A 24510-nucleotide genomic window follows, 5' to 3' on the forward strand; every position below is an offset into this window, starting at 1 on the left:
TATTGCATACTCACAAGGAGGCTGAATTAAAGTTACATTTCCCAACTTTTGAGTATTTGACTTTTCAATTTTAACATTCTTTTAACATAGCTTTTTGAGTGTAATCTAATATTTGTGTTATGGTAGTGCTCATAAACTTTGATCAGAATTGGGGCCTCATTGTGTTGGTCTCTGTACTGACATAGAGGTAGATACTAAAGAGCTTACAGTCTGAGAATTAGCAAAATCCAAAGCATGGCAGAAAGGGAGATGCTCAGACATACAATTATGTACATGTACACATACTGCTCAGAGAAGAGGGAGAAACAGTAACAGGAAACTTGGAAATGGCAGAGATGCTTAATGACTACTTTGTTTCAGTCTTCACAGAGAAGTCTGAAGGAATGCCTAACATAGTGAATGCTAATGGGAAGGGGGTAGGTTTAGCAGATAAAATAAAAAAAGAACAAGTTAAAAATCACTTAGAAAAGTTAGATGCCTGCAAGTCACCAGGGCCTGATGAAATGCATCCTAGAATACTCAAGGAGCTAATAGAGGAGGTATCTGAGCCTCTAGCTATTATCTTTGGAAAATCATGGGAGACAGGAGAGATTCCAGAAGACTGGAAAAGGGCAAATATAGTGCCCATCTATAAAAAGGGAAATAAAAATAACCCAGGAAACTACAGACCAGTTAGTTTAACTTCTGTGCCAGGGAAGATAATGGAGCAAGTAATTAAGGAAATCATCTGCAAACACTTGGAAGGTGGTAAGGTGATAGGGAATAGCCAGCATGGATTTGTAAAGAACAAATCGTGTCAAACCAATCTGATAGCTTTCTTTGATAGGATAACGAGTCTTGTGGATAAGGGAGAAGCTGTGGATGTGGTACACCTAGACTTTAGTAAGGCATTTGATACAGTCTCTTATCGATAAACTAGGCCAATACAATTTAGATGAAGCTACTATAAGGTGGGTGCATAACTGGCTGGATAACCGTACTCAGAGAGTTGTTGTTAATGGTTCCCAATCCTGCTGGAAAGGCATAACAAGTGGGGTTCCGCAGGGATCTGTTTTGGGACTGACTCTGTTCAATATCTTCATTAACGACTTAGATATTGGCATAGAAAGTACGCTTATTAAGTTTGCAGATGATACCAAACTGGGAGGGATTGCAACTGCTTTGGAGGACAGGGTCATAATTCAAAATGATCTGGACAAATTGGAGAAATGGTCTGAGGTAAACAGGATGAAGTTTAATAAAGACAAATGCAAAGTGCTCCACTTAGGAAGGAACAGTCAGTTTCACACATACAGAATGGGAAGAGACTGTCTAGGAAGGAGTATGGCAGAAAGGGATCTAGGGGTTCTAGTGGACCAGAAGCTAAATATGAGTCAACAGTGTGATGCTGTTGCAAAAAAAGGAAACATGATTCTGGGATGTATTAACAGGTGTGTTGTGAGCAAGACACGAGAAGTCATTCTTCCGCTGTACTCTGCACTGGTTAGGCCTCAACTGGAGTATTGTGTCCAGTTCTGGGCACCGCATTTCAAGAAGGATGTGGAGAAATTGGAGAGGGTCCAGAGAAGAGCAATAAGAATGATTAAAGGTCTTGAGAACATGACCTATGAAGGAAGGCTGAAAGAATTGGGTTTGTTTAGTTTGAAAAAGAGAAGACTGAGAGGAGACATGATAGCAGTTTTCAGGTATCTAAAAGGGTGTCATGAGGAGGAGGGAAAAAACTTGTTCACCTTAGTCTCTAAGGATAGAACAAGAAGCAATGGGCTTAAACTGCAGCAAGGGAGGTTTAGGTTGGACATTAGGAAAAAGTTCCTAACTGTCAGGGTGGTTAAACACTGGAATAAATTGCCTAGGGAGGTTGTGGAATCTCCATCTCTGGAGATATTTAAGAGTAGGTTAGATAAATGTCTATCAGGGATGGTCTAGACAGTATTTGGTCCTGCCATGAGGGCAGGGGACTGGACTCGATGACCTCTCGAGGTCCTTTCCAGTCCTAGAATCTATGAATCTATATCCTTAGCTTTGTATTGACTTTCACAAACTGCCTTTTAGCTTAGCCATTAAATGTTGGCTGACTCCACCATTGTTTTGAGTTTGTGTTTTTAATATGAAAAGTTTCACAGGTTCTTGGATTCCATTGATGAAATCTTTGCTGTTCTGCTGAAAGCAGGGGAGCTGGAACAATTTTTATAATGGGAGTGCTGAGAGCCATTAAACCAACTGTAAACCTTGTATGTGATGGAAACTACTTCAAGCCAGGGGGTGCTGCAGCACACCCTCCTCCCACACCCGCACCCCTAGTTCCAGCACCTGTGGCTTTCTGGCAAGGATCAGGTGTGCAGTGTTCTGACTCTTAATTACCACACTATGAAGCTTAAAGTTGTTACGCTAAAATAATCCTTAATTGCCTCTTACAAGTTGTTCTTGTGTACAAATGAGTTTATACTAGAGAAGGTCCCTATTCACCAATTAAAATTTAAAATGCTGGAGCAGAGAAATGGTGGTAGCGCTCACTTTACTATGACTTCCTGTGTTGAATTTAAGGCTTGGTACATTCCAGAGTTGAAGTTTAGACTTTTAAGTGGTAGTTGCTGCCTGGGGTAGGAGTGTCAGGGTAGCATTGCACAGAAGAGTAAGTTTTGAAAGCTGATACTTGGCCTATCTTCTTATTACTATTTTAATGGTGCCCAAATATGTGTTAAGTGCTTCCTGTTGCAGATAATACCAGATTCCTGCCCTGAGGAGCTTACAGATATATTTCAGACAAAGAATGCAAAGTGGGGTTTCAAGACAGCAGATGTAGGGGGATGTGGGAAAGAGGACTGGCAGCATCCATCACATGTGATGTTTTGTTTCCTTAGAGCAATAACGAAAACAGTTGTTTCCTCGGAACTCAGGACAGAAATTGAAGAGAACCAAAAGGTAATGCTTATAGAAAATTATTCAGTACATTTGTACACTTCACATAGCTTTAAGCTTTGAAATAACCTTTAAAAAATGTCAACACTTTTTTTTTTTTTTTTTTTGGGTGCTGGAAAGTAGAAGCCAAAATTTTTGTACTTGAGTACATAGGTTCCTAAATCTATATTAGGGTACAGAATAAAAGTGTCTGGCATTTCAAATATGAATGAAGGAGCTTAACTTTGCTCACCCACATATGAAAATATTGGCCAGGATGCCTTAAAATAAAGAGAGAGCAAGAATGTGGGATGTCATTGTGGAATGATGGTATCAGGCTCTTTTCTTCACAGATCCATAACAGGTGTTCCCAATGGTGAAGAGTGTCTGCTTGTCAGATGCTTGTCATTTAATCCTCATGTACATTAAGGATATTAAGTGTGTGATTTAAGAATACAATAATCTGAACTCAGGAGATCTTCTAACTGTACTTGTTTGTCTTTGTAAAATTAATTTAAGTTTGATGGAGATGCTGAATTGACAGCCCTGGAGAAAGAAAAGCTCTTTTCATTCCTGGAACGGATATAGCACAAGCGGCAGCTCAAACTTTCCTACAGTGCCCCGGTGAAGTGTCTCAATGTTATTCTATAAACTAGGGATTACATCCACGGGAGCAGTGGTAACTTGGTCTCCACGCCAGTTCAGTCCTTAGCTTCTCTACTAAGACTGCCAACAAGTTTCAATTTTGGTAGTGACTTTTGTGGTGATTGCTTGTCCACTAGGGACAGGACTGAAACAAATAACTAATTAACTCATGTAGACCCTTGAACACACATACTGCTTTCAGTCACCATTGACCTGAATTAGATTTGACCAAAGCGATAGCGGGGGAAAGCTCTGTATCCCCTTGTCAGTGCCCTTAGTCAATAAGTCATCCTGGTTAATTGTTAGATTTTTTTTAAGGAAACAGGAATGGAAGTTGAGGCTGAGTTTCTGGCTTTGTATGTTTGGTAACCATCTGGGTTTGTAAAGAACAGTTGAAGACAAGCCATCAGAAGTTTAGACACAAAAATTGCTTAGGCATATTTCTGGATGATATTCAAAAGATGTTTGAGTTGTTGGGGAAGTGTGGCCTTTAGGAAAGATAGGGTTTAGGGAGTAGAAAATAGAGAGCCTTTAATAGAGCTTTGTTGGGAAATGATATAAAAGGCAGAAAGGACTCTGCCTGATTGTCAAATCCCCAGGTTGAACTGGCAATTAGGAACATCATTTCTGGATAGGGAAATACCTCCTGATCTCATTTATGCAGAAGCACTTTATATATATCAGTAAAACTGCACTTTAAACATAGGGCCTGACTCTTCTCTTACACAGCATTTCTATGCCTGTGAAACTCTTGACTTCCGCTTTTGTTACCAAGGGTACGTCCAGACTACCTGCCGTATCGGTGGGTAGCGATCGATTTATCGGGATCGATATATCGCATCTTGTTGAGACGCGATATATCGATCCCCGAACTTGCTCCCCGTCGACTCCGGAACTCCACCAGAGCAAGCGGCGGTAGCGGAGTCGACGGGGGAGCCGCGGCCGTCGATCCTGCGCCGTGAGGACAGGAGGTAAGTCAGAATAAGATAAGTCGACTTCAGCTACGGTATTCCCGTAGCTGAAGTTGCGTATCTTACATCGACACCCCCCCAGTGTAGACCAGGCCCGAGTGGAGAAGGAGATTGTGGGCCTCAGTGCAGTAAATGATTGCTTGATTATTGATATATTTATTTTGAGGCTGACAGAAGTTTGCAGTTTTTGTTCATTTGCCAATTGTTTAATAGCTATTTATCAAATACCAATATATGGTCTTGTGTATGTGTTTTGTCATCTGTACTTCTAAATAGGCTCCAGTGTACCAGTGTTTGATGTAAGAAAATAATAGTTAAGTGGCTCTGATGCAGTGCATTGGGAATTAGGCAAACCATGCCAATTAACAGTGGCAGGAGTTGTACAATACATTGAAAATGTACCCATTATGACTGTTCAGATAGAGTAGAAAATACAGGTTTGAAACAGTAATCAAATAAAAACAATTTGTAATAGTATCTTTCTGTGCAAGATCTGAATTTCATGCTAGCTCCATGTTTATAGGAAGAGCCATGTACAAGCCTGTATTATTTCTAGCATTAAAATATGAGCAGCAACTGCTCAGATTTATAGACCCAGTTACTCAGTACATTCCAGCTGCTTTTAGCCACTCTGGCAGTACAGAGCTGCCAGGAAGCTTACTTAAGCCTTCTGCAAATTCCCATTATGGTATGTAACATCACTTAAATCAGCTTCTGTACCAGATGACTGGAGGATAGCTAATGAGATACCAATTTAAAAAAAAAAGTCTCCAGAGGTGATTCTAACAATTATAGCCTGGTAAGCCTAACTTCAGTACCAGGCAAATTAGTTGAAACTTTAGTAAAGAACAGAATTATCAGATACGTAAATGAATGTGATATGTTGGGGAAGAGTCAACACAGCTTTTGTAAAGGGAAATCATGCCTCACCAATCCATTAGAATTTTTTAAGGGGTCATCTAGCATATGGACAAGTGTGAACCAGTGGATATAGTGTACGTGGACTTTCAGAAGGCCTTTCACAAGGTTCCTCACCAAAGGCTTTTAAGCAAAGTAAGCAGTCCTGGGATAAGAGGGAAAGTCCGCTCATAGATCAGAAATGGTTTAAAAAAAATAGGAAACAAAGGGTAGGAATAAATGGTCAGTGTTCACAGTGGAAAGAGGTAAATAGCAGGGTTCCCCAAGGATCTGTACTGGGGCCAGTGTTTTTCAACATATTCATAAATGATCTGGAAAAGGAGGTGGCAAAGTTTGCAGACAATACAAACTTACTCAAGATAGTAAAGTTCACAGCTGACTGCAAAGAGTTACAAAGGGATCTCACAAAACTGAGTGACTGGGCAGCAAAATGGCAGATGAAATTCAGTGTTGATAAATGCAAAGTAATGCATATTGGAATACATAAGCCCAACTATACATACAAAATGATGGGGTCTAAACTAGCTGTTACCACTCAAGAAAGATCTTGGCGTCATTGTGGATAGCTCTCTGAAAACATCAGCTCAATGTGCAGCACCAGTCAAAAAAGCAAACAATGTTAGGAATCATTTAGGAAAGGGATAGATAAAGAGACAGAAAATATCATGCTACTATATAAATCCCTGGTATGCCCACATCTTGAATACTATATGCAGTTCTGGTTGCCCCATCTCAAAAAGATATACTAGAATTGAAAAAAAGGGCAGAAAAGGGCAACAAAAATGATTAGTGGTATGGAACAGCTTCCATATGAGGAGAGATTAAGAACATCTTTCATTTAAGAAGAGACAACTAAGAGGGAATATGATGGAGTGAATGAGGAAGTGTTGCTTACCCTTTTACATAATACATTTCGACCTATCAAATACTTGTAAGTGGCTGTCATGTTCTCCCATAACTATTTCTCCTCCAAGCTATATGTAGTTGATTGTTTTAACTTAAACCATGTATGTTGTATTCAAAGTCACCCAAAGGCTGCTGTGGAGAACTAATATGGTGAATTTATTGGAGTTAATATATAAATGCAGGGACATTAATAGATTTGAAACACTACAGAATAAATGCTATGGAAGTTTTTTTACGCTTAACATTGATTTTTACTTAGTTTGTAGCATTTGTCTAATGACTTTGTTACACTTTCCTTTAGTACTTCAAAGGAACATTAGGATTACAATCTGGTGATTCCGCCTTGTTCATCAATGGACTGCACATTGATCTAGACACACAGGACATATTTAGGTATGAACTTGTATAATTTCTTCAAAAAACTGTTCTGGTTTAGAATCTTGGAAGTGTTACTGCATGTGTATATAGATATTAAGCTTGTTTATGGAGAAGTGTGTATTTCTTATAAATTCAGCAGAGTGAAAGACTAAATGTAAATTATTATTTTTTTAAAATACAATAATGATAAAGGTAAGTCATCCTTATCCTCTCAACAAGTGAAATACAAAGTTAAAGTTGTTGTGACATCACTGGTGCACCCTGCTGAGAATATACTGAAGTTTTCCAAGATTTTTCCATTTCCCCAAGATTTCTACCTGAATTCTATGTATATTGCAATACTTGACACCAGGGCGTGAGCAAAAGACAAATTATTCTCTGAGCACAAATTCCTTTTGCATATAGTTGAGACCTAATCACTAGTTTTCTAGTTAATTTATTATTTCTTATATCAGCCATTAGCTAGTATTTTAAAGTTGGTGCAGGTCATTGGTGACAAAGTATTCCCTTCTGATGGCTGGTTGTTAGTAAATTATGGTCACAGTTCATTTCCTAAAATCCACATTACAGTTGACATCCTTGTTGGCAGTTTCAGCAGAAAGGCTAAGCTACGGAGACAAAATTTATCTTAATCAATGCAAGGGCAACCCTTCCCTGCTGCTGCCTAGGGTGACCAGATGTCCTGATTTTATAGGGACAGTCCCGATATTTAGGACTTTATCTTATATAGGCGCCTACTACCCCCCACCCCCGTCCCGATTTTTCACACTTCCTGTCTGGTCACTCTACTGCTGCCCATTGGTTTAGCCTGTTCTGTGAAACAATTTTGGGCTACAGTGCTATCCATCAGGCATCTCTCTCTCTCTCTCTCTCTCTCACTCACACACACACACACACACACACACACACACACACACACACACACACATTTTAAGAGAAGAGCAAAATATTAGTTCTTAAAGGTTAAATCCCTGAAAAAATGTCCATCTGAAAACTGCCATATTGGGGCAGTCTGAGTTTGTGTGTGTGTGTGGTGTGCGCGCGCGCGTTCCTACTGCTATTTAACACTGGATTTAAATTACTTTTCTGGGAGAAAATCCTCTTGAGGCAATTTGAAATTACTGAGATGCTAATGTAAATATTTGTAGACTCTTATAATGATGATTGTACCTTAATATAATCTGGTAATGTTTAGGCTAGAGCAAATCAGTATTTGTATCTTAATATGTGTGTGATATTGAATGATTTGTATTCTTTCTAGCTTGTTTGACGTGTTGCGCAATGAAGCTCGTGTTATGGAGGGACTTCACAGTTTAGGAATTGAGGGCCTTTCCTTGCATAATGTTCTAAAGCTAAACATCCAGCCATCAGATTCAGACTATGCTGTGGATATCAGAAGCCCTGCTATTTCAGTGAGTACATTTTCTTACGAGCCAGGCTGTCCAGCAAAAATCTTATTTGAGCCTGGGGCTTTTAGTTGCACTTAAATAGACCTTTTTAGCATATCGTACAAGTGCAATGTGTCATATTTATATGAATAGCTAGAATGCAGAATAAGAGTCTGCACTGCAAAGAATTTACTATTTAATTGACAACACATGGCAAAATATACTAGATTGTAAACTCTTTGGGATACAGACTGTAGGTATGCAGCTCGTGTTACCTAATAATGGAGTGCAGATAGGTGAGAAAGCATAATTGGTAAGAAAGTTAATATGGGAAGGATTCATGTGTTCAAGAATTGGGTTTAAAGGAAGAGAGAGTGTGGGCAGACAAGTGGTATACAGTTCTTTAACTTGTAGAGCCCAAAATGAAGGAAAACATGTAGTTGAGACGGGAAAATGAGATTAAGGGAGCAATGAGGAGAGGAAGGAGATTGAGGAGATTAGAGAGGAAGTAATAGCAGAGATTAGGTGGGAGTGAGGTTATGGAGGCCCTTGAATGAGAGGGGTGTGTGTGGAAAAAGGGTTTGAATAAGATACTGGGGATAGGGCAGGACGAGATGATGAAGTGGTGCAGGGTTAGCTATAGACAGAGGCTTCATGATTGTGCCTTGTGAAAGAAATTATAACTACAAAATATCCAGTAGAGCATAGCAAGTGGGGGAAAATAAACCCAAATAATCCAGTGCATTACTTCCATGTCTGAAAAACAGCTCATGTAACTGAGAAGATAACCAGCTTCTGACCAGACTTGCCTTCAGCAGCACAGTTGAAAGCAGAACTGTCTTTGACATCTTAGTTGGAGGATATAAATAGAGATTATACAGTGCCCCTTTTTATGTGCAGTTCTCCAACTTTGTTGTTATTTCTATGGACAGTAAATTCAACTGAATAAAAATCTAATTAGTGAATCTGGACAAAAAAACAAGCAAACAAGCGCATGAGAAGATTGGAACAGTCAGACTTGTGCAAAATTGAAAAAGCAAAATAGAGATTGGATCCAGCATGGAACCACCTACTACTTTTAATTTAAAATAAATTGCTTTCTAACTAGATGGAGTAATTAGAGAATAAAATTAGGAACACTCGGTGTACTTGGCCTTCAGGAGAAAGGAGCAAAAGAAAATTTTATGATTTTTTTTTAAAAAAATGTTTACATGTTACATTGCAAAGCAATACAGAAGAGAATCCTTTACTTTGGAAAAAGCATCTAGATTACCAGCAAGATACTGTAATACAGTTACGTTAAAGTATAAGGACAAAGTTGGAGTCCAAGACTTACCTCTTCAATCTAAAAGGTGAACTTCAGTATCTTTAAAGACAGTATTTCAGAAGCACGGGGCCTGGAGTGGTCACCCCGATTCACCCTACCCAAGGGACAGCTCTCGCTCCAAGCAGCCCTTCCTGATTTCCTCTCCTCTTATATTCTAGCATATTTCCTGGAAGTCTTACGATTCCAGATGCCTCTTATCCCTACCCTTAACTCTTGCCTCCTAGCTCAGAATTTTGGGGTTTCCTGACCTGTACCTCAGGGCTGTCCCTGTATAAATATGTAATTTTAAATTTTTTTGCTGAATATGTGGATCGGCCTAAAGCAGGCTCTCTGCACTGTTTAAAAAAATACTCTTGGGCAGAAATGAGATGATGAAATAGTGAGCCTGGCTCTTCTTGCTGTTGACAACTGTCTGATGTTAATATTTTATTTAATTTCTGAGGGTTACCTCATGTTGTAAGAAATTTAGATGAGAATGTTTTTAGACAGCTTCCCTCTCCTTCAGGGTAGATAGTGTCATTGCTGGTTGGATTCCTTGCGATTTAACATGAATTTCAGTTTACTGCTGTAAAGATCTATAACCTTTTCAAGCCCCTGAATAAATTAAGTGGTCTAAACTGCATTTAATTACTCTGTGATCTGTAACATCTCGAACATGTTCAGCAATAAAAGAGCAAACTTCTTGGAAACAAACAATGTTTGGAATTCCTTTGAGAGTACTGTGCTTAGCTTCTTCATGTTACTGGATTGTCTAAGAAAATATAAATTTGGTGGAGGGAGACTGGCCAGCTATAAACATTGTATCAGAGGCTGGCCAGCTAAGAAATGCTGTATAACTCCTAAGATGGTGCTCCTGTTACTGTACAGAGGCATAAGAAACAAGTGAAGGGAAATATTAGAGGCACTGGATATTTAGTAAGATTTTTGTTGCAGGAACTTAAATGGGAGACTAACCAAGCCACAAAAACTAGACAAAAAATAGATTGTGCATCACAGTGATGTGATGAGAAATGGATCGTCCAAAAACCCACCTCCCAAAAATCACAGGGTTGATACAGCCTCATTTTAATACCTGAGAAATGAGTTACACACCATCGTGTAGTAAAGACTTTCCGGCCTTTGATTAGGTTGTCTTTAGAATCAGAAAGCATTAAAATACTAAATACGATTCATAGCTTTGTGCAGCACTATGGAGCAAATTAACTATAGATAACTTTCTTTTAAAAGATCAAAAACATCTAACACTTCTCTGCTGTTACTTTCCCTCAGGTTTGACTTTTATTGCTTTTTCTTTCAAATTTGTGTTCATCCCATTGTCATGTCTTTGGGAGGGGGCCTTGCATCATTGTAGAGGAAAAAATGGAAGTGCTAAGAGGAGTGAAAATCTGAAATTGTGCATGGTAGAAGACATGGCATCAGAGGGGAAAACAGATTCATAATGTAACTTCTAACAGATCAAATTCAATTGGTGTTTTATTAAACTAGAATGCTTAAATGCAATGCTTGTTTTATATTATTTCAAACATCTCACTTTAACTAATTGCAGGTTATATTAGTTTAACAAGCAATTATTTATTTTTTCTTAGTGGATCAACAATCTTGAAGTTGACAGCAGGTACAATTCCTGGCCTTCCAGTGTGCAGGAACTGCTGCGCCCCACCTTTCCTGGAGTAATCAGACAAATCAGAAAAAACTTCCACAACTTTGTAAGTAATAACCTGAATAGAAATAAGATGCACATTTGTAATAGTGAGGGAAATTTAAGCACTGGAACTACTTTCATACAAGTGTGGTGAATTCTCAGTGGTGGTGAAATCACTTGAACATTTTAAACTGAGGCTGGGTGTTTTTCTAAGAGATAAGCTCAAACTCAGCCAAAAATTATGGGTTAGATGCAAGAATCACTGGGTGAAATTCTAGTGCGTATATTATGCATGAGGTCAGACTAGATGATCATAATGATCCCTTCTGATCTGAAAATCTATTAATTAATGTAACAATGCTTTTCTATTGATGGGGTGAGTGTGAAGTTGTGTGAATGCCAGTTTCATGACCTGCTAATATTTGATGATGGCTAATGAAGTTTCTTGAACTTGTCATTGGAATATCGCTTTGCCACATGTAAAAGGTTAAACTCATCTGGAACACCTTGCAGGATGACACTGGGCTGGCACTCAGGAAAATCATGTTCAGTTCCCCGCTCTACCATAAGCTTCCTTTGTGACACTAGGGAAATCACTTAGGGCTAGTCTACACTGGCAATGCTGAAGCGCTGCTGCGGCAGCGCTTTAACATGCCTTGTGTGGTCGTGGCACAGCGCTCTAAAAAAACCACCTCAACGAGGGGCGTAGCCCCCAGTGCTGGGCACTGTTTACACTGGCACTTTACAGTGCTGCAACTTGCTGCACTCAGGGGGGTGTTTTTTCACATGCCTGAGCCAGAAAGTTGCAGCGCTGTTAATTGCCAGTGTAGACAAGCCCTTAGTCTGTTTGGGCCACAGTGGGTAAAATGTCGATAATAATACCTCTGCAGTGAAACATGGATAAACCTGTCCTCTTAACCATGAACCACTGTTTTGGCCTTTTAATGGAACAAACTCATGTAAAAACCTTTATTTTGTAATTGCCCAAAGGTTCTTATAGTGGATCCTTCCCATGAGAGTACAGCAGAATTGCTTAACGTGGCGGAGATGTTCTTCAGCAACCACATCCCATTGAGGTAATGCTACATTTTTATGGGAGGGCATTAGTTTAGCTTTTGTGGCTTTCATGATTATTACAAAGTGTTCATCATTAGCCACGTGGGATGTTGTATAAACTTTCAACAGTTAAAAGTGGCCCAGGAAAGCCAATCCCTCCAACAGAACAAAAGAAAATGGAGAAAACAAGATACAGTAGGAAAAAGGAGGGCAAAAACATGATTGACTCAAAGCCTCAAAGACATGAAGGGATTTGAGTGGGTGAACCCTAGGGAATGTTTTGTAGAGACCCTGAACCAGAGTTATTCAAGTCTGCTTATTAACATACCTAGCAAGAACCCTTGTTTAAGATCTTTATAATCATTGGCTATTCTGCATTATTTGTTATGCTAATAAAATCTTCACTAAGATTTTATTTGCATAACAGGCTCATGTTCTTTGGGATTGTTTTCTTTACAGGATTGGTCTGGTCTTTGTGGTTAATGACTCAGAAGATGTTGATGGGCTACAAGATGCTGGGGTTGCCCTTCTTAGAGCATTTAATTATGTTGCGCAAGAAGTGGATAATAATTATGCCTTCCAGACTGTTATATCTGTAAGTGTTCATAAATGCATGTTTAATATCTGATGTATGAGAGAGACTGTCTGTGTTAACGGGATAATAGGTAATAAGAGAAATCTATATTACTTCTGCAACTCTGAATCTCTAGTATCTGATGAAGTGCACGTCAAACACTTTTTCTCTTTTAAAATTTTGTTGGTAAAATTTTTGATGATGAAAACAAGGATCAAATAGAAATGACAGCACTGTGCAAGTTTTCTGTGTCACCTTACCTCCCATTCAATAGTTCTGCCCACGCATCTCAGTCCTAACCTGCTATGTCACTTACTATTGTAGTTCTGGGCTTGTCTTTAGTAGAGACTGCCAATCCTGCCAGATAATTTTGTGATGGGTACTAGGATGAGAAAAGCAAACTCATTTTCATTTGCAGCTTACGGTGTGCAATCATGTTAACTTAAAATGGTTACAAGATGCACAATTTTTTAATTCAGTTAAATTGCTAGTGGTTTGAAAACTTTGCTTTGTTCTTCCTCCGATTTGTTTTGATATACTAATGATTAGTTGCAAATCAAAGAAATAATATCTAGCATGTTAAAAAAAGTGAAACAAAGATGTTTCCTAATTTACAAGGGGAATGTCAGCCTCCTAGATCATGGTTGTAAGCAAAAATCCTGGGGACTATTCTGCAGAAAAACATGCGGCCCTTTTGATTTGTTTAATTTGAGATTTGCTTTGCTGCACATCTTTCTGAAAACATTTGAATCACAAGAAATGTTTGCCATTCTGGCCAACATCGAGGTTAGAGAATACAGCAATAGTCTTCTCAGCATAAGAACTCTTATACTGAGGCATAGCAGGCTAATTTTCAAGACTAGCAATGTTTATCATTTGGCTTATATTTGTATATAGTCTATTATCACACATAATAACTAAGTTGCCATAAATGTTCTATATTAGAAGTTGGAATGTAGCGGCTGTGTTATGTTTGGGAAAGAGAGGGAAAAATCAGTCATGGCTATAAATCTGCATTTGCATCCCCTCCTCAGATATATAACAAAGTAAAAACTGGAGATCAGCTGCAGGTTGAACATGTGGTTAGCGTTCTCGAGAAGCAGTATCCTTATGTAGAAGTGAACAGCATTCTGGGGATTGATTCTGTTTATGATCAAAACAGGAAGGTAAGAATTTTGTGAAATAAAGTATTGTTATCCTGGTAGTTCACTGTTTAATATACCAATTACCGAATATTATTTCAACCAGTATATTGACAGGGCAAATCCCACCCCTCCTTGTGCTGAGGCAGAGAGCCCTTCGGCAATCAAACTGGTGCTATTTCACTGTAGAGGGGCAAGATTTGAGGAGGAACCTGGCACGCTGAGGAACCCAGGTCTGGTGGGGCCTCCTCGCTGTGTGCAGTCACTGGAAATTGGGGTGAGAATGAGAGGCTCTGCTGATATGTAGATCCTTTAGGCTTTCTTCCTCTACCCAAACAGGGAACACTGGGACCATGGAGGCTGCTTCAACCCATATTCTGGAATGTGGGTAGCTTTCTTCCCCTATCCCATCCTATAACATGCTCTGATGGCTTACCCCAAGTAATTCATGCTGCATGCTGGGAAGATGGCCCTAAAACAAGTACATGGTATCAGCGAATCTCCATATTTGAGATGCCTCTTTTGGCAGGTTGGAATGGTGCTTTGAAAGTTCTGAGGCTTAAAGTGGAAGCATTGGGGAGGGGGGGGGGGGAGAAGATGATAAAGGAAAGGAAGGCCCTACCAAGTTGCTGTCTGAAACTTGAGTGCAGAGATGATGCTAAATCAGGCTAGGGCATGAAACTGGGCTGCTCTTGTATCCCTTCTGGACTAGGTGCTCCTGACCCATTGAACCCCCCCCCCCCCAATAAGATACTTAATTATTGGACTTGGATGTTCAAACAAAGTCCTTTTATGTACAAAAGTGTTAGGCCCTGAAAGGTTTGTTGAGAGAGAGAGAAAATACTGAAGGGATCATTACAAGTGGTTTTACCTGATACTAGAGATTGTGGCCAAATCTTAAAAGTTGCGAGATCTTCTGCTCAAAGGATATAATGTCCTAACTTTTAACCTTGATCAGCCTGTTATAAAGGGATGAAACACTAAGATGTTTTTTGTAAATATCTGCTCTATCTGGCAATGCTGAGGGTATTGCATAGAGAAGATCCTATTTTGGGGGAGTGACAGTGACAGCTCGTGACAGTTCTCAGAGTACCCAAGCCTGAGTGTCATCTTGTTACTCACTTTGCTCCAGTAAGAGGGACTCTTGCTTATGCCTAACTGGGTGTCAGTCCCCTAACACCACCAGCCTGTTAGCCACCCAAACAATCTCCTCTGGGCTATGCCCTTACTTTGCCTTGCAGGCTAACAGTAGGTGCATCCCAATCCCCAAGCCCTTTAGAACTATTCCCCTGAAGTGTCTAGCCTCTTATCCACTGGACATTCACAGTAATACTGGGTCTGCTGTCCTTAATGGAACAGTGTACCCAGCAACTTGAATGATTCAGCCCAGCATTGAGATATATTTGTAGTGAAAATCACATACGTTTATTATCAAAGGTTCAGGATACCAGAGAAAGGATAATGGAAACAAAAGGGTTACATATAAAATAAAATCATAACATGATTTCTAGAGACTAACTTTAACAGGTTAACCTTCTGTCTAAGGAAGATTATCTCGCCCCAAATGTCCTTCACAACATTTCAGCCAGGGCAGGTTATGATCCTGCTTAAATGAATGTAATCACACTTCTGATTACTTCATAGGTGCAGGATAAAGGCATGTCTTCCTTGCTTTCACCTTATATCCCCCAAAGTTTGTCTGTAACCCAGTGTCAGGGTAACCCCTTCTAGCTTATTGTCCACTGTATTGCCCCCCTGTTGATTTCACATCTTTCCCCTCCCCCCCCATTGACTTGTATGTAAATTGGGCTTCTATTGTGTTGTCTTACAATGCTTAATTTACATGTTGACAGAGAGGTGAATATACTGCTCCCATATTTCTAGCAAAAAACCTGTTTGTCATCTCTGCCTTGATACAGACTTTAGGCCTCCTTACATAGTATCTGTACATACATTTCACAATAATGTTAATGCCCAGCATGACTCTGGCTTTCATTTAAGACCGCACGTGATATTCATTTGTGAACCAGAATGTACATATCAGGATCAGGATATTCTTGGAACCCCCTTGCCAGTTGGCATTGAGGGGTTCTAAGGTCACAGTACTGAATTAGTTTTTAGATTACTGAATATAATAAAAATGGATCATAAGATGGATACATGCAATGGAGAGACTTGTTGTCGTAACAATAAATACCCGCTAATGTGTTTTCATAGAATTGCGAAGAACAGTGTTTTAAAAAGGCTTTGCTTTATGTCATATGTGCCATCACTGTTGAACTGATTTATACTTGGACTTCATAATGTGCGTTCTCTTCTTGTCTTTAATTCTACATGAGATTTTGGCTCAAATGCAGCTATGTAACCATTTATATGTAGCTTTTAAAATTGTGCCTTTTCTACCCACATGCAGAATAAATCATAAATTCCTCATACTGGTTTAATGGAACAAGTGGTTGTCAAGTTGTTTTATTATTTCATAATATAAAGAAGTACTCTTAATTTTTTTTTTGTTTTGAACTTCTGATTGCTAGATAATAGTCTTCTATATAAGCGGTATTATAAACTTATGTTTTCTGTATTGAATATCGTAGTAAAGCTTATGTTACCCTATTTGGGAGAATGTTCAGAATAGATTTCAGCGGAGTTAGAGTATGTTACAGTGAAGGCCATAATTCTTCTATGCAGTAATGAGATAATGTACTTACGTTTGTTCTTTCCTTTTATATCAGGAAGGCAGAGGGTACTATGAGCAGACAGGTGTGGGACCTCTACCTATTGTGCTGTTTAATGGAATGCCTTTTCAAAAAGAGCAGCTGGATCCTGATGACCTAGAAACTATAACAATGCAAAAAATCCTGGAAACCACCAGCCTCTTCCAGAGAGCTGTGTACTTGGTATGTGATGTTTCTAAACTGAGGATTTCAAGGGAAGACCTAGCTTTCTGAAAGCTGAAGTCAAGCAATTGCCTTAAAAAAAAAAAAAAAAAAAAAAAACTTATAAGCAAGATCACCAGGCACCTTAATTCACATGATTACTTTGTTTTCAAGCAATTTAATAAAAATGTGTTTGTAAAAACAGTAGCTTATGCAGCAGCTTTTCTTCCTTCTTTTCTTCAGGGTGAATTGTCCAGTGATCAAGATGTGGTTGAATATATCATGAACCAGCCTAATGTTGTTCCAAGAATCAACTCAAGGATCTTGATGTCTGACAGAGAGTACTTAGATCTAACTGCCACGAGTAAGGGACACTTTCAACTCAATAAACCCGATCTGTATAAATATTTATTTACAAGAATTGGAATTTCCTAGTGGAACGCACAGTGTCAAAATGTATTATCATCAATAGTCTAAGAGGAGAGATTCCAGCCCACTTGGTGCTAAGAGAGTCAAGCTGTGCCCAGTAACAGCATAAACATTTATATCTATGTCAGATTTTTCATAGTAATTACGCATTTTCTATTTTTTTTCTTTCTACCTTTTTTAGGGGAATTTAGTGACTCATGAAACTGAGACATTAACAAAACTAGCAAAAGCCAAGACTAATACTATGTACTATGTGAGACACATCAGTCAGTGCTGCTCTATCCCTAAACCCCACTTGAACAGAAATTGATGAAATACTTAGGATTTGCTATAGTACAGATTTCAGTGAAACTTCATGGTTAAAATATTAAGAAGTTATACTCCATGCAGAAAGACTATATAGAATAATAATACAGTTACAGATGCACATGTGTGATCTTACTTGAATGGTTTGGAGAGTAGTAACGCAATGGATTTTAAATACATATTTCTTTACACAGAGATGCAGTTGAGTTGAATGGGACCTTGCACTACTGATTTCAGTTGAACTTTGTATTGCGAGAATGATATGTTGGTTTTGGTATGCCTTGTATAACAGTAACATTCATTGATATATTAGCCATAAACTGCAGAAATCAAATGCAAAAACAGCATCAAGATATTAGGGTAATGTGTGGCTTAAATATCAGTGAATGTTATTGATTTATTTCTTCTAATGGTATCGTCAGTTTCTGCACCTATAATATTTTATCTTTTTCCTGCAGATAACTTTTTTGTGGATGATTATGCTAGATTTACTGTCTTGAATTCCAAAGATAAAACAGCTGCTGTAGCCAATAGTATGACCTACTTAACAAAGAAAGGTAATAATCATGATAAAATATAAACTGAAATCTACTTCTGTGTTTGTGTAGCTCCTAATACAACTAAGTCTTGATCCTGATTGGGACCTCTGGGGCAGTACAACAATGTAAATTTTAGTAACACACTCTACTTAGTCAGAGCTTTACAAACAGACTGCAAGCACTTAAGGGCAGAAAAGCAATCTTATTTGAAGAGAGGATCTTTTCAGGGAAGGAAGAATAAGCAGAAAACTGGTGAGGAGGACATCAAAGGAAAGCCTTTTGTAAGAACTGGTCTGAAGGCAGGAAGAGGTTGAGGCCTGGCAGGAAATGGGAGACTGTCAGGCATCGGTAGCAGCACAGTAGGTGCAAAGCCAAGAGACTGTAAAAGATGAAGTGGGAGTAGTAAGGCAGAGAGCAGATTCAGAAAAGGTTAGGCACTGAGTTGGTGGATTCTATTAGAGTCCATTAGTTTCTCTAGGTTCCTGTATGGCCTTGCCACCGTAGTAACTGAGCTCTTTGGCAAAGAGAATCCGTCACTAACATCCTTCTCAGATATCTAGAACTACTTGTCCTCCTTTTTCCCTGGGTCTTCCTCTCCTGTCCCTCCGGAACCACCTGTAACCTTCTATGATTAAGGCTGCAAGTTTGTCACGGAAGTCATGGATTCAGTGACTTTCTGTGACCTCTGTGACTTCTGCAGCGGCTGGTGCGCCTGGCCCGGGGGCCACCTGAGCAGCTCAGGCAGCCCCTTGGCCAGTCACAGCAGCTGCTGCTGAGGCAGTCTCGGGCCACCGCGCCTTCTCCTCCCCTTCTCCCCCTGCAGCAGCAGGAGTTTGGATGTGGGAGGGGGGAAGAGGTTGGGGCACAGGATGGGGTGAGGGCCCTGGGTGGCGCTTACCTCGGGGGGCTCCCCAGAAGTGGCGACATCCCCCTCCCTCAGCTCCTAGGTGGAGGCATGGCCAGGCAGCTCTGCATGCTGCCTCCGCCCCAAGTGCTGGCTCCACAGCTCCCATTGGCCGGGAACCATGGCCAATGGGAGCTACAGGGGTGGTGCCTGCAGGCAGAGGCAGTGTGCAGAGCTGTCTGGCCATGCCTTCACCCAGGAGCTGAGGAAGGTTGATGTTGCCGCTTCCGGGGAGACGTGGAGCCAGGTAGGGAGTCTGCCAGTCCCACCAACACCCGCTCTCCCTCCCCCCCCCCCCCCCCCCCACCCGCGGGGGTCCCAGGCCATGTGCCACTGCCCGATCCCGGGCCGCCCCCCAGCACCTGCAGTGTCCCCCAGGCCAGCACCCCCCTCCGCGCCCCTCCCACCCCCCGCGCGCGCGCACACACACACACCAATTCATGGACAGGTCACAGGCCGTGCATTTTTATTTACTGTCCATGACCTGTCCATGAGTTTTACTAAAAATACTGTGACTGACTAAAATTTAGCCTTATCTATGATTGATTGTCTCCTACCACCAAACTATTCTTACAGCAGCACTGTATTTCTGGTGTACTTATGCTAACATAGGCCCAATCCTGCAAAGTGCTGAGCACGCTCATCTCTACTAAAGTCAGATTTTGAAGATGTGCTGACCAGAACTGAACATGGTATTCCAAGTGAAAACGTGCCACTCATTAGAAGGGCAATTAACCAATGGATCTCACTGCCATGTGATATTATTGAATCAAAGAGCCTAGATGAATATAGAAAAGGATTAGATGTCCTTATGAAAAAACATAATCCACAGTTACATTGGCTAAGATAAAAATGTACAAGGGATCAGAACCCTCTGCTTTGTGACCTAAGCTAAACAATAGTTGCCTGAGCTTCAGAAGTTTGCATAATTGTCCAATAATCAGACTGACCATTAATCTGGTCTGATCTTGCAATTCTTGCACTTTGTGCATGAACTGCATGGTCAAATATTGTATTACTTATATTACAGTTGTACTCAAAAGCCCTTATAAAGATTAGGACCTCATTGTGCTACATGATGTACAAACACACACAACCAGATATGGTCCCTGACATGAAAAGTTCATACTCAATCAGCCATGAATATGTTCCCATCTTGGCTATTTAAACTTCCTGACTCACCAGTACTTGATTTTTTTTCTTTTTCTTTTTCCTTCCTATCTTTGGGACTACTCATGTTGTTCTTTAAGTGACTCTTTCGAGTTTCTCCTGACGTTGTCCCCAGGCATTGCCTCCTTTCTGTACTGTTGTAAATGTTTCCATTGCTCCCTGTCCTCTGCTTAGCCCTTTGTTCATGTGCAGCCAATTAGAGCTGTTCCTTATTTTTCTTTGTAGCACTTAAAATAGACAATACATCTCCAAACTCTCATTTGAAAGTACCTTTTCTATTGTAGTGTACAGTCTAGGTCAGCACAGAAGCAGACATTTCTGTGGAAAGTGGATGGCAGCATGAATATTTACTAACCAGCTGGAGAATCAGTTGCCCCTTCACAGACAGAATTTCTTTAGATCTGTTTAGTTTCACCTAGTATCCACTTTCCTGTTGTCTGCTGATCTCAGCACCTAACTGGACTCCTTCTGCTTATGGAGGCATGTTGTTTTTGAGCTGCCCCTGCTTAATTTCAGCTTTTGGCTTGCTGCCTCTAAAGTTATTCAGGGTACTGGATAGCTAGTATCTGATTACACCAAATAATGTGGCATGTTTCGTTTTTCTAAATAGTGGAAAAGCTTAGGTTTTGCTGACTCACTAGTTGGTATTTTTCCCTCTGCAATGGTACTGAACTCGTGCTAAGGGTGTCTACACAGCAGCTACAAGGGTGATTCCCAGCTCAGGTAGACATGAAAGTGCTAGCTGTGCTTGAGTTAGCATGTTACAAACATCAGCATAGCAGTGGGGGGGCATGGGTGGTGGCTCAGGCTAGCCACTTGAGTACAATCCCACCTGACCTCCTGGATGCATACTCAGGCGGGGTGAGACTGAACTGCCTTCCATTTTCACACTGCTATTTTTAGCACTCTAACTTGAGCAGAGCTAGCACGTTTATGTCAAACTGAGCTGGGAATTACCCTCAAATCTGCTGTGTAGACATACCCTAAGTGAGACATAAAAGCAATAGCTGGCCACATCTAGATCATAATATGCCACTTCTTGCAAAAATAGGAGTTTTGGCTCCAGTGCCTTCCTCAAATTCTGTTGTAGGGTCACTGTTGTATATAATATTTTGCACTCATTTAAACAAAAGAAAACCCAAGTCTTTATGTGTGTTGCTGGCAAACAATGCTTGCTCATTTACTCTTAATTTTAGCGGTTTAGTAACATGATCCCTGCGTATACTATGCTGTACAGCTAGCTCCTTTTTACTTGTGGAGTTTGTTATAGAAATTAATAATGACATTTACCTTTTCTTCCACTCTTTCCTTTTTACTTGTGTCCAGGAATGTCCTCCAAGGAGATCTATGGTAACTCAAACTTTAGCACTTTCTCTTTCTTGGGTTATTACTTTAATATGTTTAGGTTCTTTGGGAACTTTCTGATATCTGTATAATGCTGGCCTAGAACCTGCAGGTAATCGAAAAACTGTCTGATGCATGTGTTTTATTTCTTTATAATATCTCTTTGTACAAAACTGATTCTGTAAGCTACCACTTAAAGAAGGGTGAAAAAGCATGTTTGTACCCTAGTGAGAAATTATAGGTTACTTGCAGGTTCGTGGGTTCCTTTATAATTTTTAAATTTACCAAGTAGTCAAATAATAATTCAGTTTAGAAGCATAATGATGCATGTCCCTCCAATCTGTTAAGTAAGAAAATCAATCCTAATCTAATAGTAACATCACTTTTCATGATACATATATCATGTATCACTGTTTAACTTCATCTGCATCTTTCCTTGCGGCCCTTTGCTTTTGTCAAACCCCTGCACGTGTGTGTTTCCCAGTATAATGCCAATGTGATAATATTCAGAAGCTGCCTTTTTTCCCCAAGTGTTGCATTTTTATTCTTCTACAGATGATTCTTTTGTTAGACCAGTTACTTTTTGGATTGTTGGAGACTTTGATAAACCTTCTGGAAGACAATTGTTATATGATGCTATCAAACATCAGGTAGGTGGTAGCATTTCAATTTAAAAGGAGAGGCAGTGTGCTTCAGTGGCTAGAGCACTGGACTGGGACTCACTTCCCCTCTCTGTTACAGCATTTCCCTTCCACCTTCCGTCTTTTCTATCTATATTGTGAGCTTTTTGGTGGTAGAGACACTCTCTTACCATATGTTTTGTATGGGGCCTAGAACAATGGGGCACCCAATCTCAGTTGAGGCCTGTAGGCACTTACTCTAATACAAATAATAATGGACACAGTTCAGGCTGACAGACCTAATATTAGAATGACACTGCTGTGTTTTGACTTGGGCATACATGTGAGCATTGTACCATAACCTCTGCTTTGTCTCTCTCATCTGCACTGATTGTAGCATAGGAATTTTTCTCATCCAGTGTTTTGGACAAAATAATTCTGATGTATTTCAATGCAGTACCTGCTCACAAAATTAACTACACATTCAAATAAACATCAGTATTGTGTAATTACTTTCTTTTTTTCTCTTTTCTTTGTCCCTTTCAATCTCTGGGACGTTAACTTGTACCCTCCACAAAAAACACACTTGAGAAATACGAACTCTGCTCAGAGTGCTACTTTAATGTCTCTCTCCAATTCCCTCCTCAGGCAAAAGTCTGAGTAAACAGCTGAGCCTTACACCTTGCCCTGCACGTCACTGAATTTTCTTTTTCGAGAGTGAGAAAAAAAATAAGTTCCTGCATTGTGACAATTGAGCACTTTAACATAAATATTAAGAAACTTACAATTTTAACTAACTCAGACACATTGCCAGTTCTCAGTAAGGGTTCTAGTTACGACTACATAGTAATTCAATACAAACCAGGAATCAGGGAGGGGAGGTTTGTTATAGTTGTGGTGGGAATCGTGCTTTTGAATTTCTTGACTACTGTTCACTTACTCTCTCAATACCGTTTCTGTATTAACTTAGATTTTGTATTTAATATTACATAGTTGTGAGTCACTTAATAAAACAGCATGGCCAATTTTCTTTCTTTAGCAATTTTAATTTTTCTGGCTTCTAAATAAGCTGCAAGTGTCTGGCAAGTACCTTGAATTTCTGCAGCCATGCCACCTAAAGCTGGGATTTTGTCAGATCTTGTCATGCTCAAGCCGGATCATTACTCTCTAAAAGAAAACAGATACTGTGGGAAATGATGTTGTTGAATAGGGGGTGCTGTTCCCTCTCAGTATTTGAACCAGTGCCACACAAGGGTGTCAGGTGTGCAGGGGCAGTGCTACCTGATATGCCAGCTTTAAGGTCTTGACCCCTTGGGCTCATTAATATCCTGTAGTGCTTGTTGTAAAAGTAGAGTGTTAACTCCTGTTTATCCTGGGTAAATTTCAGCTTTAGTAATTACATTCGACCTACCTAAATTATCCTTTAAGAGTGGAAAATATATTTTTCATGTTTTTGTCCAAAATAGTCATGTAGTATTGCCAGGTTTTATTCCTGCAGTGGCTACACTTCAGTATAAAGCAAGGCAGTAGTACAAAGCAGACACACAATATATATGGCAATTGGTTTGCACAGTGCTTTGGGATCTATTTAGTATTTGGATTGTAAGCTCTTTGTGGCAGGAACCTTGGCTTCATACTTGTCTCTAATATTCTAAGCATGCTGGTGCTATGCAAATAATAAATAAGTTAGTTTAAAGTCATTCATTATCATTAGTCCTGTTAGCCTTGAGCTGCTGACTACCTGATTTGGAATCAATATTTCCCATTAGGCTATACAGAGCAGTTTCCTTTTGCTTTTTATTATAATGGATTTATCCCACTTATCTAAAAACAGACTAGAATTCTAAATGCGTTCTAACTAGCACTTTATTAAAACACAGAAATCCAGTAATCATGTCCGAATTAGCATGATTAATAACCCTAGTGAAGATCCAACTAACGAGAACACAGTCATCACCAGGGCCATATGGGCAGCTTTACAGACACAAACGTCAAACAATGCCAAGAACTTCATCACTAAAATGGCTAAAGAAGAGACAGCAAAGGCACTGGAGGCAGGAGCTGACATCACAGAATTCGCGGTTGGTGTAAGTACTTGTGATGGCTTTTACCGGTGGTGGGATGCTTTGCTAGCTCTTCTGATGAATTTCTTAGGGTAAATGCAGGTTGTAACTCTTGATGCAATATGTTCACACAAAAATTCTAATTCTTGTCCTTAATGGATTAATTTCACCAAACTCAGCATGGTTTCACAATTGAGAGAGAGGATTGTTTACTTTATTTTTATGGCTTTGAAACCCAGTGGGGTCTTGATTTTTAAAAAATACCTTTTTCCGTGCAAGTCTAGTAAAACATTGTTTAGATTTTCTTTTTTAAAAATTGTGTTCCAAAAATGCTTTCGATCATTACATACAAGACAGAAAACAATAGTTAAAATTAAACCCTCCTATTATAAGGTCAAAAAGGACTGAGGAATG

The 24510-nt window shown here is 39.7% G+C and overlaps 1 protein-coding gene across 2 annotated transcripts in view; it reads left to right on the forward strand.

Annotated features, from left to right (window-relative positions):
* The window catches only part of UGGT1 (UDP-glucose glycoprotein glucosyltransferase 1), a 95019-nt gene that overhangs the window by 25119 nt on the left and 45390 nt on the right, over positions 1-24510 (forward strand). For both annotated transcript variants that reach the window (XM_024216825.2, XM_029911087.1), the window contains exons 11-23: positions 2862-2922; positions 6640-6731; positions 7978-8128; positions 11018-11137; positions 12064-12149; positions 12589-12724; positions 13738-13869; positions 16578-16742; positions 16965-17085; positions 17915-18013; positions 21396-21419; positions 21969-22063; positions 23914-24120. In XM_024216825.2, the coding sequence (XP_024072593.1) occupies positions 2862-2922; positions 6640-6731; positions 7978-8128; positions 11018-11137; positions 12064-12149; positions 12589-12724; positions 13738-13869; positions 16578-16742; positions 16965-17085; positions 17915-18013; positions 21396-21419; positions 21969-22063; positions 23914-24120 (1489 nt within the window). The remainder of the gene's footprint in view (positions 1-2861; positions 2923-6639; positions 6732-7977; positions 8129-11017; positions 11138-12063; positions 12150-12588; positions 12725-13737; positions 13870-16577; positions 16743-16964; positions 17086-17914; positions 18014-21395; positions 21420-21968; positions 22064-23913; positions 24121-24510) is intronic.

Source organism: Terrapene carolina, unplaced genomic scaffold (assembly GCF_002925995.2).
Source record: "Terrapene carolina triunguis isolate 2854851 unplaced genomic scaffold, T_m_triunguis-2.0 Scaffold88, whole genome shotgun sequence".
NCBI classification, from domain to species: Eukaryota; Metazoa; Chordata; order Testudines; family Emydidae; genus Terrapene; species Terrapene triunguis.